Source organism: Coregonus lavaretus, assembly GCF_964263955.1.
Source record: "Coregonus lavaretus genome assembly, chromosome: 40".
Classification (NCBI taxonomy): Eukaryota; Metazoa; Chordata; class Actinopteri; order Salmoniformes; family Salmonidae; genus Coregonus; species Coregonus lavaretus.
Window position 1 is genome coordinate 7,873,633 of NC_140027.1, and position 15,687 is coordinate 7,889,319.

Genomic DNA, 15,687 nt, shown 5'->3' on the forward strand with positions numbered 1-15,687 from the left:
TGATATGGCCATGTATGGCCTATGGATAACAGCCAGATGTTGATTTCAAATCAAAATCTACTTGTGTGGAGCTTTTGGATATATATATTTTTCAACCATTGTGTAAGTCCCAAACGGCACTCTATTCCCTATATAGCGCACTACCTTTGACCAAAAACCCTATGGGCCCTGGTCAAAAGTAGTGCACTATATAGGGAATAGGGTGCCATTTGGGGAGCTGACATTGAGTGAGACATAGCCCCTGTTACCTTGCAGAACAGGGAGAAGGTCCAGGAGTGAGCTGATTTCTTGGTGGTGACAGTTACAGACAGGTTGGAGCTGTGTTCCACGTTGACGCCATCCAAATAGTCACTCAGCTATGGCAGGGACAGAACACAAGACCATTCATGCCAAGTTAAGGAGAGTTTAACAAAATTAAGTCTTGCTAAAATGAGGACATAACAGCTTAATACAATTTACATTAGAAGGGCAGTTTATTTGAGATAAGTAGACACTAATGAGAGGGTCAACGAGTCTAAAAATCAACACATGCTGAGAGTACAGCAGTGCATCTACCACCTGATTCAGCCTCAAGGGCTCTGTTCCAATACAAGCATCCTTCCTTCCTCCCTTCCATGAAGTACTAATCCCTGATCTGACGTGGCTGGATTGGTGAAAGCTATGTGATTGGTGAAAGCTATGTGATTGAAACATTGTTTGCACCTCTCAATCTGTGTTAGATCAGTGACTACTTCAAGGAAGAGAGGAAGGAAGCGTGTGGTTTAATGTATAAGAACAAGACCCTAGCGCCCAGCCTCTCTGCCTATCCTCCACTAGTTAAATCAGTGATTACTTCTAGTAAAAGAGGGTGTATTTTTACAACATGCTAACAGGGCCATAGATAAGTGACTAGACTAGGGTTAAACTCACCACTTTCTCAGGGGAGAGAGAGTTCATCCACTTCTCGATGAGCGCCTCCATGTAGTTCTCGGTGAAGTGTTTGCTCTCCTGCTGCTGCTTGAGGCGGATGAGGCGCGAGGCGTAGCGCTTCTGCCACTCCATCAGCTCCTCCTGGGAGTGGGCCGACGTGCACTGGGCACCGTAGCGGCACAGGCCCTGCTCCAGGAACCTGGAGGAGGGGGAGGACAACAGGACATTCCACCAGGTGGCCTCAACTTGTTCAAATGTTTTCCATTTCCAATAGTGTCCGGAAAACCAACCCCCAAGGGCCTAAAGCCAAAGGGCCTCACCCTCTGAACCAACACTGAAAAACTGTGTCAGTTACTTAGCTAGGTGACAGTGATAATAAATGTTTAGTTGCTTGTAAAGCAAGCCCATGTTTGCAGCAGGTGGACATAATACAAGTACAATAACAATGGCTTTAATTGTAGGCCACTCAATGTCCAAACATGACAAAGTGATTGCATACAACATGCCAATTACATGTTAAACTAGTCTTCCCATATGTTATATGAACTATGGTCTTATGCCACTGTTATAACAGTTAGCAACGCACAATAACATTACCTTTTACACAGCGTGTACTCCTCACTGCTGGTAACTCCTCTAGGCGGGGGGCGAAACTGCCATCCATCCCTCACTTCTGACCACAAAGACATCATTGCATCAACAAAACATCCCACTCACCATTCCTACAGTAAATAACCTCCTACATACAGTATGGAAATTGAGTCAAACTTTTGAGACTTGAGTCAAAGTGAAAATGAAATCCAATTCTAAAGGCTTCGTCTTTCGATATTCAGCGACCAGGCGTTAAATGAGAGCTTTCCTTTTTGAAGCGAATCTGAGCATTGAGCCTAACTGAAGTTGTGAATCCAAACATTGACATACAGTACCAGTCAAAAGTTTGGCCACAACAACTCATTCCAGGGTTTTTCTTTATTTTTACAATTTTCTACATTGTAGAATAATAGTGAAGACAATAGTGAAATAACACATATGGAATCATGTAGTAACCCAAAAAGTGTTAAACAAAACAAAATATATTTTAGATTCTTCAAAGCAGCTACCCTTTGCCTCGATGACAGCTTTGCACACTCTTGGCATTCTCTCAACCAGCTTCATGAGGAATGTTTTTTCCAACAGTCTTGAAGGAGTTCCCACATATGCAGAGCACTTGTTGTCTGCTTTTCCTTCACCTCTGCGGTCCAACTCATCCCAAACCATCTCAACTGGGTTGAGGTCGGGTGATTGTGGAGGCCAGGTCATCTGATGCAGCACTCCATCACTCTCCTTCTTGGTCAAATAGCCCTTACACAGCCTGGAGGTATGTTTTGGGTCATTGTCCTGTTGAAAAACAAATGATAGTCCCACTAAGCGGAAACCAGATGGGATGGCGTATCGCTGCAGAATGCTGTTGTAGCCATGCTGGTTAAGTGTGCCTTGAATTCTAAATAAATCACCAACAGTGTCACCAGCAAAGCACCCCCACACCATCACACCTCCTCCATGCTTCACGCTGGGAACCACACATGCGGAGATAATCCGTTCACCTAATCTGCGTCTCACAAAGACACGGCGGGTGGAACCAAAAATCTCAAAATCAGACCAAAGGACAGATTTCCAACGGTCTAATGTCCATTGCTCATGTTTCTTGGCCCAAGCAAGTCTCTTCTTCTTATTGGTGTCCTTTAGTAGTGGTTTCTTTGCAGCAATTCGACCATGAAGGCCTGATTCACGCAGTCTCCTCTGAACAGTTGATGTTGAGATTTGTCTGTTACTTGAACTCTGTGAAGCATTTATTTGGGCTGCAATCTGAGGTGCAGTTAACTCAAATGAATTTATCCTCTGCAGCAGAGGTAACTCTGGGTCTTCCTTTCCTGTTTCATCATAGCGCTTGATGGTTTTTGCAACTGCACTTGAAGAAACTTTCAAAGTTCTTGACATTTTCCATATTGACTGACCTTCATGTCTTAAAGTAATGATGGACTGCTGTTTCCCTTTGCTTATTTGAGCTGTTCTTGCCATAATATGGACTTGGTCTTTTAGCAAATAGGGCTATCTTCTGTATACCACCCCTACCTTGTCACAACACAACTGATTGGCTCAAACACATTAAGAAGGAAAGAAGTTCCACAAATTAACTTTTAACAAGGCACACCTGTTAATTGAAATGCATTCCAGGTGCCTACCTCATGAAGCTGGTTGAGAGAATGCCAAGAGTGTGCAAAGCTGTCATCAAGGCAAAGGGTGGCTACTTTGAAGAATCTCAAATATAATATATTTTGATTTGTTTAACACTTTTTTGGTTACTACATGATTCCATATGTGTTATTTCATAGTTTTGATGTCTTCACTATTATTCTACAATGTAGAAAATAGTCAAAATAAAGAAAAACCCTGGAATGAGTAGGTGTCCAAATGTTTGACTGGTACTGTATATAAATGCATCCAAATACACTGCTCAAAAAAATAAAGGGAACACTTAAACAACACAATGTAACTCCAAGTCAATCACACTTCTGTGAAATCAAACTGTCCACTTAGGAAGCAACACTGATTGACAATACATTTTACTTGCTTGTTGTGCAAATGGAATAGACAACAGGTGGAAATTATAGGCAATTAGCAAGACACCCCCAATAAAGGACTGGTTTTGCAGGTGGTGACCACAGACCACTTCTCAGTTCCTATGCTTCCTGGCTGATGTTTTGGTCACTTTTGAATGCTGGCGGTGCTTTCACTCTAGTGGTAGCATGAGAGGGAGTCTACAACCCACACAAGTGGCTCAGGTAGTTCAGCTCATCCAGGATGGCACATCAATGCGAGCTGTGGCAAGAAGGTTTGCTGTGTCTGTCAGCGTAGTGTCCAGAGCATGGAGGCGCTACCAGGAGGCAGGCCAATACATCAGGAGACGTAGGAGGGCAACAACCCAGCAGCAGGACTGCTACCTCCGCCTTTGTGCAAGGAGGAGCAGGAGGAGCACTGCCAGAGCCCTGCAAAATGACCTCCAGCAGGCCACAAATGTGCATGTGTCTGCTCAAACGGTCAGAAACAGACTCCATGAGGGTGATATGAGGGCCCGACGTCCACAGGTGGGGGTTGTGCTTACAGCCCAACACCGTGCAGGACGTTTGGCATTTGCCAGAGAACACCAAGATTGGCAAATACGCCACTGGCGTCCTGTGCTCTTCACAGATGAAAGCAGGTTCACCCTGAGCACGTGACAGACGTGACAGAGTCTGGAGACGCCGTGGAGAACGTTCTGCTGCCTGCAACATCCTCCAGCATGACCGGTTTGGCGGTGGGTCAGTCATGGTGTGGGGTGGCATTTCTTTGGGGGGCCGCACAGCCCTCCATGTGCTCGCCAGAGGTAGCCTGACTGCCATTAGGAACCGAGATGAGATCCTCAGACCCCTTGTGAGACCATATGCTGGTGCGGTTGGCCCTGGGTTCCTCCTAATGCAAGACAATGCTAGACCTCATGTGGCTGGAGTGTGTCAACAGTTCCTGCAAGAGGAAGGCATTGATGCTATGGACTGGCCCGCCCATTCCCCAGACCTGAATCCAATTGAGCACATCTGGGACATCATGTCTCGCTCCATCCACCAACGCCACGTTGAACCACAGACTGTCCAGGAGTTGGCGGATGCTTTAGTCCAGGTCTGGGAGGAGATCCCTGAAGAGACCATCCGCCACCTCATCAGGAGCATGCCCAGGCGTTGTAGGGAGGTCATACAGGCACGTGGAGGCCACACACACTACTGAGCCTCATTTTGACTTGTTTTAAGGACATTACATCAAAGTTGGATCAGCCTGTAGTGTGGTTTTCCACTTTAATTTTGAGGGTGACTCCAAATCCAGACCTCCATGGGTTGATACATTTGATTTCCATTGATAATTTTTGTGTGATTTTGTTGTCAGCACATTCAACTATGTAAAGAAAAAAGTATTTAATAAGATTATTTCATTCATTCAGATCTAGGATGTGTTATTTTAGTGTTCCCTTTATTTTTTTGAGCAGTGTATATTTTTTTGCATGTGGATGACTTGCTCACCTTCCTCATTGTCCTCTGTATATTCTGTGGCCATCTCGCTACGAACGGCCTGAGAGGGAGAGATAGAGAGAAAGGGAGAGAGATGTATTGTATTCATAAGACAATAACATTTAATATGTATTCACACATTTTGTTGACCTCTTGAGAACTGCAACAGGTGATAAACCTGCAGTGTCATTCACTTTTAAATATGATCAATACTCATAGCCCAAAGTCCAACATAAGGCAAGACACCTCACACACACTTACTTCAATTTCTGAGAGAAGCATTTTTAATCTAGTTAAGTCCTTTGTGACGATGCCGTTCTGAGGAAGAAGAGAAGGTACAGGAAATACATTACAACACAAACAATATCAGCAAGAATATCCAAAAGGTTTTAGACTATATCAATTAAAGAGACTTGGCAGATAGTCACTGGCCAATTCAAAATATTCTTCCATACATCAATTCTCCGAATAACACATTTGTTTACCCCAAAACCAATTACAGTGGGGAGAACAAGTATTTGATACACTGCCGATTTTGCAGGTTTTCCTACTTACAAAGCATGTAGAGGTCTGTAATTTTTATCATAGGTACACTTCAACTGTGAGACGGAATCTAAAACAAAAATCCAGAAAATCACATTGTATGATTTTTAAGTAATTAATTTGCATTTTATTGCATCTGGATCTCCAGATCCTTCAGGTTTCGGGGCTGTCGCTGGGCAATACGGACTTTCAGCTCCCTCCAAAGATTTTCTATTGGGTTCAGTTCTGGAGACTGGCTAGGCCACTCCAGGACCTTGAGATGCTTCTTACGGAGCCACTCCTTAGTTGCCCTGGCTGTGTGTTTCGGGTCGTTGTCATGCTGGAAGACCCAGCCACGACCCATCTTCAATGCACTTACTGAGGGAAGGAGGTTGTTGGCCAAGATCTCGCGATACATGGCCCCATCCATCCTCCCCTCAATACGGTGCAGTCGTCCTGTCCCCTTTGCAGAAAAGCATCCCCAAAGAATGATGTTTCCACCTCCATTCTTCACGGTTGGGATGGTGTTCTTGGGGTTGTACTCAACCTTCTTCTTCCTCCAAACACAGCGAGTGGAGTTTTGACCAAAAAGCTCTATTTTTGTCTCATCAGACCAGATGACCTTCTCCCATTCCTCCTCTGGATCATCCAGATGGTCATTGGCAAACTTCAGACGGGCCTGGACATGCGCTGGCTTGAGCAGGGGGACCTTGCGTGCGCTGCAGGATTTTAATCCATGACGGCGTAGTGTGTTACTAATGGTTTTCTTTGAGACTGTGGTCCCAGCTCTCTTCAGGTCATTGACCAGGTCCTGTCGTGTAGTTCTGGGCTGATCCCTCACCTTCCTCATGATCATTGATGCCCCACGAGGTGAGATCTTGCATGGAGCCCCAGACCGAGGGTGATTGACCGTCATCTTGAACTTCTTCCATTTTCGAATAATGGCGCCAACAGTTGTTGCCTTCTCACCAAGCTGCTTGCCTATTGTCCTGTAGCCCATCCCAGCCTTGTGCAGGTCTACAATTTTATCCCTGATGTCCTTCCACAGCTCTCTGGTCTTGGCCATTGTGGAGAGGTTGGAGTCTGTTTGATTGAGTGTGTGGACAGGTGTCTTTTATACAGGTAACGAGTTCAAACAGGTGCAGTTAATACAGGTAATGAGTGGAGAACAGGAGGGCTTCTTAAAGAAAAACCAACAGGTCTGTGAGAGCCGGAATTCTTACTGGTTGGTAGGTGATCAAATACTTATGTCATGCAATAAAATGCAAATTAATTACTTAGAAATCATACAATTTGATTTTCTGGAGTTTTGTTTTAGATTCCGTCTCTCACAGTTGAAGTGTACATATGATAAAAATTACAGACCTCTACATGCTTTGTAAGTAGGAAAACCTGTAAAATCGGCAGTGTATCAAATACTTGTTCTCCCCACTGTATATTTACAGGGTGGTCGTGCCACTTATGATTCTAATACTTTATGCAGTAGCATGGTTGTTGCTCCCAGGATCTAATCAACTTGAGAACAATAAACTGATTTCATATCTATGCTTTTTGGTTGCCAGATTAGACACCAGAGTGTTCAGGCTTCGCGTTTCACTGTTGGGAGTTTAATCTGCTGTTGGGAGTTTAATTAAGGCACAGTATCCTCGTGTGATAATCAAGCTTGTTTCCTGACACCAGAATGATGACCATTCTACACTACATTAACTAGACTTATGTCATGATAGAGGGGCATTACACATTTTCAAAAATCACAAAATAAAACGGTCACTTTTGGCCTGCCTGTTAATCTGAAAAGCTATTGATATTTTAGGAAATACTTTTTTTCAAGTCAATTGAGATACACAACACTAATATTTTGAAGTCAATTGAGATACACAACACTAATATTTTGCTATTTGTTTTACATTTGCCATCATGTAAAGTGGCTAGAAAATAATATAGCTACAAACCCTTAAAAGCATATGGATTCAACAGTCAACATGAACACTTCCTCTGTGCTCAGAGAACCTGCTTCATAAAAAACCGAGGACATTTCCTGGAAAAGTCAAAGGAACTAAATGTTCCAGCTGCTCCCAGAGCTAAATGGCTGTATTTGTCTCCATATATCAGTTATAGGAGGAGGTGGAGGGAGGAGGAAAAAGGAGCAAAATGGAAGAGAAGGAAAAATAACAGAGGGAGAAAGAGGAGGAGGTGATGAAGTAGGATGGTGAAAAAGATGGTGGAGGTGTTGGGCGAGAGGCAGAGTAAACAGTGGAGTAAGGCCGGGAGCCAGTCTTACCAGAGGCTCCCCAAACAGGGACTTGGAGAGGAGGCCGGACACTTCTTGCAGGCTGCCGTCCAGCAGCATGCAGCGCAGGCTGACCTGAAATGACCCGTCTCCCTTGGCCAGCTCCTCGGCCAGGACTGCAATAAAACACACACAGGATGACAATTCAACGTTACTGTGCATGATCGCACTGCACTACATTGCATGGAACGTGTGCTCACTCCCATCACATCGCACTGAACTGTATTCTCTCCACCCAAGTCATGTGACATGGGCATAGCTGCTGAACAGAAGCAGGCATGGTGTGGTAAAGTCCTGCTACCCAGGGCTATGGCCGCCAATGTTATTCTAACCGCTTGTCTTGACATGGGCATAGCTAGCTACTGAAGCAGGCATGGCATGGAAAAGTCCCGCTTCACGCGGCTACGACCGCAAATATTATGCTAACCACTTGTCTTGTAAGTTTTCACTGACTTCAGCCTGAACCTTAGCTCTGACCTTTACCCAAAACACTGACCCGTTTCTAACCCTAACATGTGTTAAGCATATCAACACGCCTGGAATGATTTTAATAGCAATGAAATGCCAAATCAATTATCTGAGATGAAGCTAATTGCCAAAAAACAAACGTAAATTGCTTGTGGTTGCAGTCTGTTCAGTAGGACTGTGTTATACTTATGGAGTTGGATAGAGGGCATCTTTGCCGCAATGGCTCTGGGAAAGTGCCATTGAGGGCTATATCCATTTTAAATAGTGACAAAAAATAAAAAAGGTTACATATCGGAATATTACCATATATCGTATCATTTTAACAATAACACAATTTTATTTTTGCGATAGTTGGCTGTATCTGCACCAAAACTCCATTATTTTTCCTTCATAGCTTGTTCTCAATATTTTTAAATAGGGAGCCAATTTGTTTTGAGCTGTTTTATTTCCGTAACGGATCAAAACTCGTTTTCTCATGCTCTCTCGTCTCTCTGCAGCAGACATATGGTGGGGCTCCCGAGTGGCGCAGCGCCGCAGTGCTAGAGGTGTCACTACAGACCCAGGTTCGATCCCGGGCTGTATCACAACCGGCCTCTTGATCGAGAGTCCCATAGGGCGGCGCACAATTGGCCCAGCATCGTCCGGGTTAGGGGAGGGTTTGGCCAGGGGGGGCTTTACAAGTAGGCCGTCATTGTAAATAATATATTTTTCTTAACTGACTTGCCTAGTTAAATAACGGTTAAATAAAATAAAAAAGCAATATGTTTGGAACATCGAATCGCAAAAAAATTATGGTATTTGAATAGCAATACATAGAGAATCAAGAGAATCGCAATACGTCGTGTCGGCACCTAAGTATTGTAATAACATCGTATCGTGAGGTCCCTGGCAACTACCATTTTAGTAGTCAATGTCATCTTTCTCTACGAGTTTTTAAATGGTGAAAGCCCTCCATGGCGCTGCCCATACCAAAACAGGATTTATGGCAAGTGCATCCTCTATCCAACTCTATAGTTGGTATATGACTGTGTAACCTGGGGATGGGACTTCAATACAATGGGTTATGTCTTCACTATTATAAGTACTCAACCAACCGCCCCCACCCCCCCCAAAAAAAAAATGCAACTCACCATGTTTGCAGTCTTCATCTGCTTGATCATAGTTTTTCTGGTGGTAGAAAGAAAAATAGACAATGTCAAAGCAGTAGAATGGCTGTCCTCGTAAAGGAGGGTTTTATATGACAGAGGTCCTTGACTGAGTTTTAGATAAGTGCCCAGAATGGATATCTTTGCTACTCAGCGCGGAGTCACTCGCAATATAATTATAGTACTTAAGTAGTCTCTATTATCGTGAGGCTTAAGTAGTGGGGTATAATTGTAGTGCTAGAAGGAGATAACAACACAGTGCAGTTTGCAGCAGAGAAATGAAAGGAGGCAGGACCTTTCTCATTTTATCTGCTTCTCAGAAAACAAATTTAAGTCAAGATGGGCTTAAGACACTTGACTTGAACACACTTAACAAATTCAAACATGCTGGTTAAGTCATAATGCGGAGGAATTTGAGCAAAGAGTACTTTGTTACAATGAGTAAGCTACTGGCTCTTCTTGCCCCACTTAGACGACTGCTTATGCAAAACAGGCCACAATTTAGTTTTCTGTGTGTTTGTATCAGTGAACTCGTGTGTGTGTGAGCATGCGTGCACGAGTGCCATTTTTGTGTGGGTAGAGATCAGGGGGCCATATGCCCACTGAGGGAGTGGGTACGGGTGTGGGCCAAAAGGTGTGCCTCCCGGGTCAGTGTCACGCCTCACCAGCTGTAGCAGGGCGGCTATCCTGTAGAGCAGGGCGCGGCTGCGGAGGGGGGTAACCGTGTTGTTGGGGGGGTTGGATGCGGAGGGTCCAGGGCTGGGAGGGGCCGGGGGGCCGATGGCCAGCAGCGCATCTGTGCAGTGGCTCACCGCCGCCTCGTACTCCCGCCTGGCTAACGATCCGCTGGCTTCTTCACATGACTTCTCTGCTCTCCTGTCCGCCATGACTCAGCGACAGAATGTCTGGAGAGAGAGGGAGGAGAGAGAGAGAGAGAGAGAAAGGGGGTTTAAGTTGCCCCTAGACACTGACCGTGTGTCAGTTTAGCATTTTCCCCACTAACGGTAAAGGTTAGGATTGGGGGAGAGGAAGCTGATTCTAGATCTGTACCTAGTGGAAACTTCACCCCGGAGTGAGAGACAGGGGGAGAAGGGGGGGCAATGCTATTTCTGTGATGGGGTACTTGGGGTAGTAGGCTGGTAGGTCTATTTGTAGACACTTGCTTTGACGAGTTGAAATATCTTGGAATACATAAGTAGTCATGTGTGGCACTACAAACCTAAGTTAGTCCTACTGGCTCTTAAGCCGGGTGTACACTAGGCTTGGGCGGTATACCGTATTTGGAAATAGCCACAGGATGGTTTTTCAATACCCTTTAAACGTTTTTTTTTTATACATTTGAATATTTGTAGCTACTTTTTAAGTAAATACCTGCAGTCAACTTGTGCAATACGTTAGGAAATGACGTAAATGTAAATGTAAATAAAGAAGATCGCATTCTTTATTTCACCCGCCACAACTTTTCATTATGAAGCTTACCGGTAGTCCCCAGTCACATGGTGTTTGTTTACAAGCACACAATGATGAGAGACCAGAGCCTTGTGAGTCAATCTGTTGTGCAGCATGCGGCAGGTGATCTAGTTACAATATGGAATTCACAACTAAATGTTTGCCAGGTAGATATCTTATAACTATTAAGTTAACTGTGCTAAATGCTCTGTAGTTGTGCATTTGGTTTGCTAATTTAGTGGTTAGCGTCTTCCAAAATCATGCTTCTCTCTGTAATAGCAAAGACTCCCCTCCTGGATCAAGAGCCTTGCCGTCTAATATTTGTTTTGTGCGTGCAGCAAACTGAGTAGTATTTTTTAGTTACTTTTATAAAAGATGAGCTGGGATGTCTGTCCTACAGATAGTTTAGGTCAATGACTGTATAAAATGTTAGCAATGCGCTCGTTAGCATTTAGTTAGCATTCTCTATGGGATTTTACATTAACTTGTTTGTATTGCTAACCTTCGGATTACAGAGGCTCAGTGGGGTTTGAAAATAGCGTCCCTTGTGTTCAGTGCCGGTATTACCAAATATCCCGGGATGGCACAAGGTCGGTATGAAGGTATGACAATCTTTAGCTGTCCCAGACAAGTTTTTTTGAGAGACAAAATCTCCTTGGGGAGTTTGTCTGTCACCGACGCTCGTTTAATGTGAGCGGGTCAGAGATGCAATCTGAGGGCTACCGATCCTGTCTTTGAGCAGTCCCAGACGTCCCAATATTTTCAAACGTGATTTTAAAACCGGCACAAAATCAGTGAGATGAGTTGTTTCACATCACCCAGAATGTGTTGACTCCCAAGCAGGAGTGATGACTTCTAGTCTGCATTTGTACTTGACTTCTACCAAAGCGTCAAATCGTTACAGTTCTGAAGTTCACAATCAATAATATTTCATTCAAAATGTTGGCTAGATATTTCATCTCCGTATGGCAAGCGTGAATGTCTGACTGAAAACGTTTGCAGCTGCGTTAAGCCACAGCTTGTTCTAACTACGTTAACAATGTAATCACATTATTGTTTTCGCGAGACAGCGTGGTATCGAGAATCCTCACGACCAACTGAAGAATCTTATATAGTGTGACCCCTTTCTGCGCCACATCATTTAGTGTGCGCACCACTACGTTTGCAAGACAACAAAGTACACGAAAGATGGTTGTTTAATGTCAGAGGCTCAGCGAGGTTAGGATTTTCAAAGTGGTGTAGGGTACACCCGGCATTACACAGGTGGTGCGCAATATTTACAATGCCACAGCATTCTAGGCCATGTATTCATAATTTCATAGTGGCAACAATTTTGTAAGTGATTCAAAGTTGGTTGGGTACTAGGCCAGGGGTTTTCAAATATAGTAGTCAAATATTTGTACTATTCCACAGCTAGCACACTTGATTCAACTAGTCGTGGTCCTCTGTAGCTCAGCTGGTAGAGCATGGCACTTGTAAGGCCAAGGTAGTGGGTTCGATCCCCGGGACCACCCATACACAAAACATTTATGCACGCATGACTGTAAGTCGCTTTGGATAAAAGTGTCTGCTAAATGGCATATCATATTATTATATTATTATAGTCAACTAATCATTGAGCCTGTGAGTAGGTGAATCAGGTGAGCTGGTTCAGGGCTAGGACCCGTCTGATATGGTCAGAGAAAGAGCGCTACGTGGGGTTCCTTAAAGCAAGAACCACATCCTCTTTTGATGTCATCACAAATGTGCTGAGAGGCCGAGCAGTAGCTCATACCTAATTTCCTCTGAGGTAGTAGGTCTATATATATAGGCTTACTTGTTTACCAAGGCATTTCAATACATTTGACTCGACAATAAAAGCACCAAGTCATATGACAAGCTTGTTTTAGGCAGGTTTTTCATAGAAACATGTAGGCCCCAAAAAGGCTTCACGGCCAACGCCACTTGAGTCAACTGAAGTTATCCATTGGCGGAGTCAAACCACAATTGAATGGTTAGCAAAGGAAGGACCCATCAACGGCACTTAATCAATAGAAAAGATTGTGCGCAGCTGCGGCATGTGTACTCCTGCATGCTGTCTACAGGTGACACTGGAGTATTTCTGCACCTAATAGGCCTATATGCACAACTACAGGCAACAGGGCAGTTGAGTTCACTACTAGACACTTGTGGCTGTTAAAACTTGTGGTGGTGTCTGTCCTCTGCAGGGAGTGCGGTGTCCTCTAGCGTTAATCACAGCACAGAGCTGAGCCTGGCATGCAGGGATTCAAGGGATACAGTGTCACTAATAGAAACACACTACCCTGCCGCAACAGAGTGCAATAAGAAGTAGCTGGAGGGGAGAAGGGGGCGACTATCCGATGGCAACAATGTTTTCAAGCACGTTAGGCACAGCCAGACATTGGGAGGAACATGGAGAGGCCTACATTTAAACCTGACATGCAGTGCCTGTGGAGAGTGGTCATCCCTGTTCGAGATAGCCTCTGCTTTGACTAAAAACAGAGAAGGCCTCCGGGCCCGAGGAGCAACTTGTATAACAAAGTCCCTATTTCTCCTCATCAGGGTTTGATATGGTTCTTTCATAGTGAAACAACATACTATGCCACAGCAGTTATATCTAAGAACAGTAGCCTTTTATACACCACCTATAATTTAGCAGAAGTAGGGCTTGTCTTTGTTTATGACCGTCACTGACTGAGTCAGCTCTCAGTGTAGGGTGTCCAATCAAAAACGCATATTTTGACCAATGGGATAATCCGTTCAAATGTTATTGGAGTTTTAACCCTTGTATCCTAGGGTGACTAAATCAATGGAGGCCAGAAGAAAAAAAAAGTGGTAATTTTTTTTGCATTGCATCAGCTAGGTTGGATGCTGTGCGAGAATTAAGGCAAACTGACAGGCTCACCGTTGAACTCGTCATCCTTCTTCTCGAATCCAGAGGACATAAAACTAAAGGGGCAAGATAGATATCGAATTTGAGACATGACATGTAGCATTTTAAGACTTTTTGGATATGTTAATGATATGTTCGAGAAAGACCAACTGAAAAATTCAGAACATGAAGAATCATATTTGTCTTGGTAAAATTTATTTTATAACATAAGGAAGCACGTTTTCACCCACTCTGGGAAAAGTGGTTGGACCCCCCACTCAGTGTCTTATGTTTCCACAGAGTGAATCACACATATTTCAATTCCCTCATGATGACCAAGATGAGTGTATAAGCTAGGTTACTTAGTTAGGCTACATTTTAGTCATCATGCCATAGTACTAGCCTAAACCAACACAAAGGCCATCCCCCAGAATGTGTGTAACATTATCTTTTAAGGAATACCTCAGATCAGGCCAAGGTTCAGAGGCAGGTTTCCAGAGAATTCAAAGCATGTTAGGAAATGCTACTGTAGTGGAAATATCACTCACAGCACGTTGGAATGCCTAATGCAAATACAGTGTTTGATTACCAAAATATTGGCCAACACCTTTTGTTTGGCATCTTAAGTCTATTAGCTTGAACTTTTTTACTATTATGGATTGGTCAATAGACAAGAAATTGAGACAACCAAGGACATGACATTAGCATGCTATGGGCAGTTTGTAAGAGCAAAAGGACAACCATGTGGCTTGCAAGTAATGGCATGAAGAATATTCTACTGTAAAATGAAACGCATCATTTCAAATAAACAAATATTTTAACAAGGTAAAGGTAGTCTCACCAGCAGTAGCTTACTACTACCACCACCTTGGATATGTAGGCTATGTTAGCTAGCTATTTACTACATCTCTATGATTTAGCTACCTTAGTGCTTACCTAACGGCAAGTTTGATCAAAACACATTGCCCTATTCGGCATGATCGCTCCAAAAAAGGGCACTCCTATTGGCTAATAAAAATATAAACAGTCTATTTTGAGATTCCAGGTCAGTTAATAATAGATGTACCATGTCTGTTGGCGAGCCACTAACGTTAGCTAGTTACTTGTCCATCATCGGTATTAGGTCAAACAACACGGTAGAAGCACCGCTAGCTGTGACTGGCTTCGAGTTCGCTCGCTTATTTGTTGGGACCACAGTGCAATGGTCGTGTAGCGCGATCTAGCTAGTTAACTCACATTATTACCTTGTATCAAGGCATTCAGCTATCTATTGCGACATATGTGTGTGCAACGACACGACTAAATATATGAGGAATTTCAACCATGGAAATGTCTTGCTTCTAACGTTAAAAACAAATAAATTAGATTGGCAAATAATTTTGCTAGCTAGGAGGGCTAGCAATCATTTTGTGATAGACTGAAGACTCACTGAGCGATAGTAGCCAATACCATTGCATTGGCACATAATTTACAATGTTACGAGAATAAACATAAAATAGTTCCATAATTATTGTCGTTGATTTCATCATGAGTACATATAGTTAGAAAATTATGCTGTCAACATTACAGTTTGCACGTCAGCCAAAATAGGCCCTTTGCTTTTGGCACCAAGCTAGCTCGCCAACGTTAGCGATCTGGCTAGCAAGCTGGCCAAAACGTAAGCAGAACGGATACACAACTAGCGAGCTATCGTTAGCGATATGGTCCGGGCCTGTAATTTTGGCTCGGTTTTTAGACGTATAGATGTGACATGACATTATATTGTGGTGTCGGCATGAATTTTACACCTTCATTATTCTCAGAACGTGTTACAGACTGGAGTCAAGTCGGTGTCCTTGCCTCTGAAAAAGACAACTGAAAGGACTGAAAATGGGAAGTCTACACTTACCTAGCTTTACTTTCTACGCCATCTTGGATCCACTTGTCAGCCCATCGCAAAGGATACTGGGATGTAGC

The 15,687-nt window shown here is 43.7% G+C and overlaps 1 protein-coding gene across 4 annotated transcripts in view; it reads right to left on the minus strand.

The window, feature by feature from the left end:
- The window catches only part of LOC311113460 (putative helicase with zinc finger domain), a 65,998-nt gene extending 50,311 nt beyond the window's left edge, over positions 1 to 15,687 (minus strand). For 2 of the 4 annotated variants that reach the window (XM_084156681.1, XM_084156679.1), the window contains exons 1-9: positions 15,620 to 15,687; positions 10,076 to 10,315; positions 9,396 to 9,432; positions 7,789 to 7,913; positions 5,247 to 5,303; positions 4,998 to 5,046; positions 1,507 to 1,582; positions 910 to 1,108; positions 249 to 356 (exon numbers count right to left, since the gene is read on the minus strand). In XM_084156681.1, the coding sequence (XP_084012807.1) occupies positions 249 to 356; positions 910 to 1,108; positions 1,507 to 1,582; positions 4,998 to 5,046; positions 5,247 to 5,303; positions 7,789 to 7,913; positions 9,396 to 9,432; positions 10,076 to 10,297 (873 nt within the window). In that variant the 5' untranslated portion in view covers positions 10,298 to 10,315; positions 15,620 to 15,687. Of the gene's footprint in view, positions 1 to 248; positions 357 to 909; positions 1,109 to 1,506; positions 1,583 to 4,997; positions 5,047 to 5,246; positions 5,304 to 7,788; positions 7,914 to 9,395; positions 9,433 to 10,075; positions 10,316 to 13,764; positions 13,809 to 15,619 lie in introns of all 4 variants that reach the window. The other 2 variants (XM_084156678.1, XM_084156680.1) reach the window with 2 other exon arrangements.